The sequence below is a fragment of the Meleagris gallopavo genome, unplaced genomic scaffold (genome assembly GCF_000146605.3).
Source record: "Meleagris gallopavo isolate NT-WF06-2002-E0010 breed Aviagen turkey brand Nicholas breeding stock unplaced genomic scaffold, Turkey_5.1 ChrUn_random_7180001878709, whole genome shotgun sequence".
Classification (NCBI taxonomy): Eukaryota; Metazoa; Chordata; class Aves; order Galliformes; family Phasianidae; genus Meleagris; species Meleagris gallopavo.
Window position 1 is genome coordinate 1 of NW_011143051.1, and position 759 is coordinate 759.

Genomic DNA, 759 nt, shown 5'->3' on the forward strand with positions numbered 1-759 from the left:
CTCCCTGCCTACCGTCTGCGCCTTTCTATCAGCCTCACAGAGCACGACTTACTGGCTTATGGCACCTGGAAACGGGCACGATCGCAGCGAGCGCACAGAGAAGCTGCAAAGTGGCTCCACTGAAGACACCGCGGCGCAGCTCGTTCTCCGCCAGCGTGGGCTCAGGGATCTCAGCTGGGGAGAAACGCCCTTCAGCAGCCACACAGCAGACAGCCTGCTGCTCTCCTGCTCTCAAGGAGGCTGCTTTCTACAAGAGGGGAAAAAAAAGAGTCCTTATTCTCTCATGCACATTGGTGTTACAGGCTGACTTAGAGAGCTGTTCTGAAGATATCCTTGCTCTACTGACCCAATAACAAAGAAGGACACAAAACTCGCAGCTGCGGCGTCTTTTACCGCCTGCCGAGGAAAGATTCCTCAAACTTGAGCATCGCTCCACTTGCAGGCGAGGGGAGCAGGAGCTGAAAAGGACAGGGGACATAAAATAAGGGAAAAGCTTAACAGAGAGCAGATCTGGTGCGGACAGTGACACAAGCTGTGTCTCAACAGCACTGCCTTAGCGCACGCCTACATTAGGCACACCTACCTTGCAAGGGCCACACAGGAAGCTTGGGACACAGGCACCTATTGCTCCCCCGAGTCCCAACTCCATTGCTCAGCTGCTCCTCCATGTTCTGCAACAGAAAAGTCACAAGACGGAAATTCAATTCATCGCAGACGTCACCAAACCTCCCTTCTCAGGGCAGTGGCACTCATTTCCCT

At 54.0% G+C, this 759-nt stretch overlaps 1 protein-coding gene across 2 annotated transcripts; it reads right to left on the bottom strand.

Annotated features, from left to right (window-relative positions):
* Positions 1 to 6: 6 nt before the first annotated feature.
* Positions 7 to 753, bottom strand: LOC104916244 (protein MANBAL-like). Of its 2 annotated transcripts, XR_796555.1 has the most exons (3): positions 584 to 753; positions 347 to 458; positions 7 to 247 (listed from the first exon to the last, which is right to left on the bottom strand). XR_796555.1 is itself a non-coding variant. In XM_010727251.1 (2 exons), the coding sequence occupies exons 1-2, from the start codon at positions 647 to 649 to the stop codon at positions 35 to 37; spliced, it is 279 nt and encodes a 92-aa protein (XP_010725553.1). In that variant the 5' UTR covers positions 650 to 753; the 3' UTR covers positions 7 to 34. The 2 variants fall into 2 exon arrangements, 1 of the variants encoding a protein (XP_010725553.1); XM_010727251.1 differs by lacking the exon at positions 347 to 458.
* Between the last annotated feature and the right edge of the window lie 6 nt (positions 754 to 759).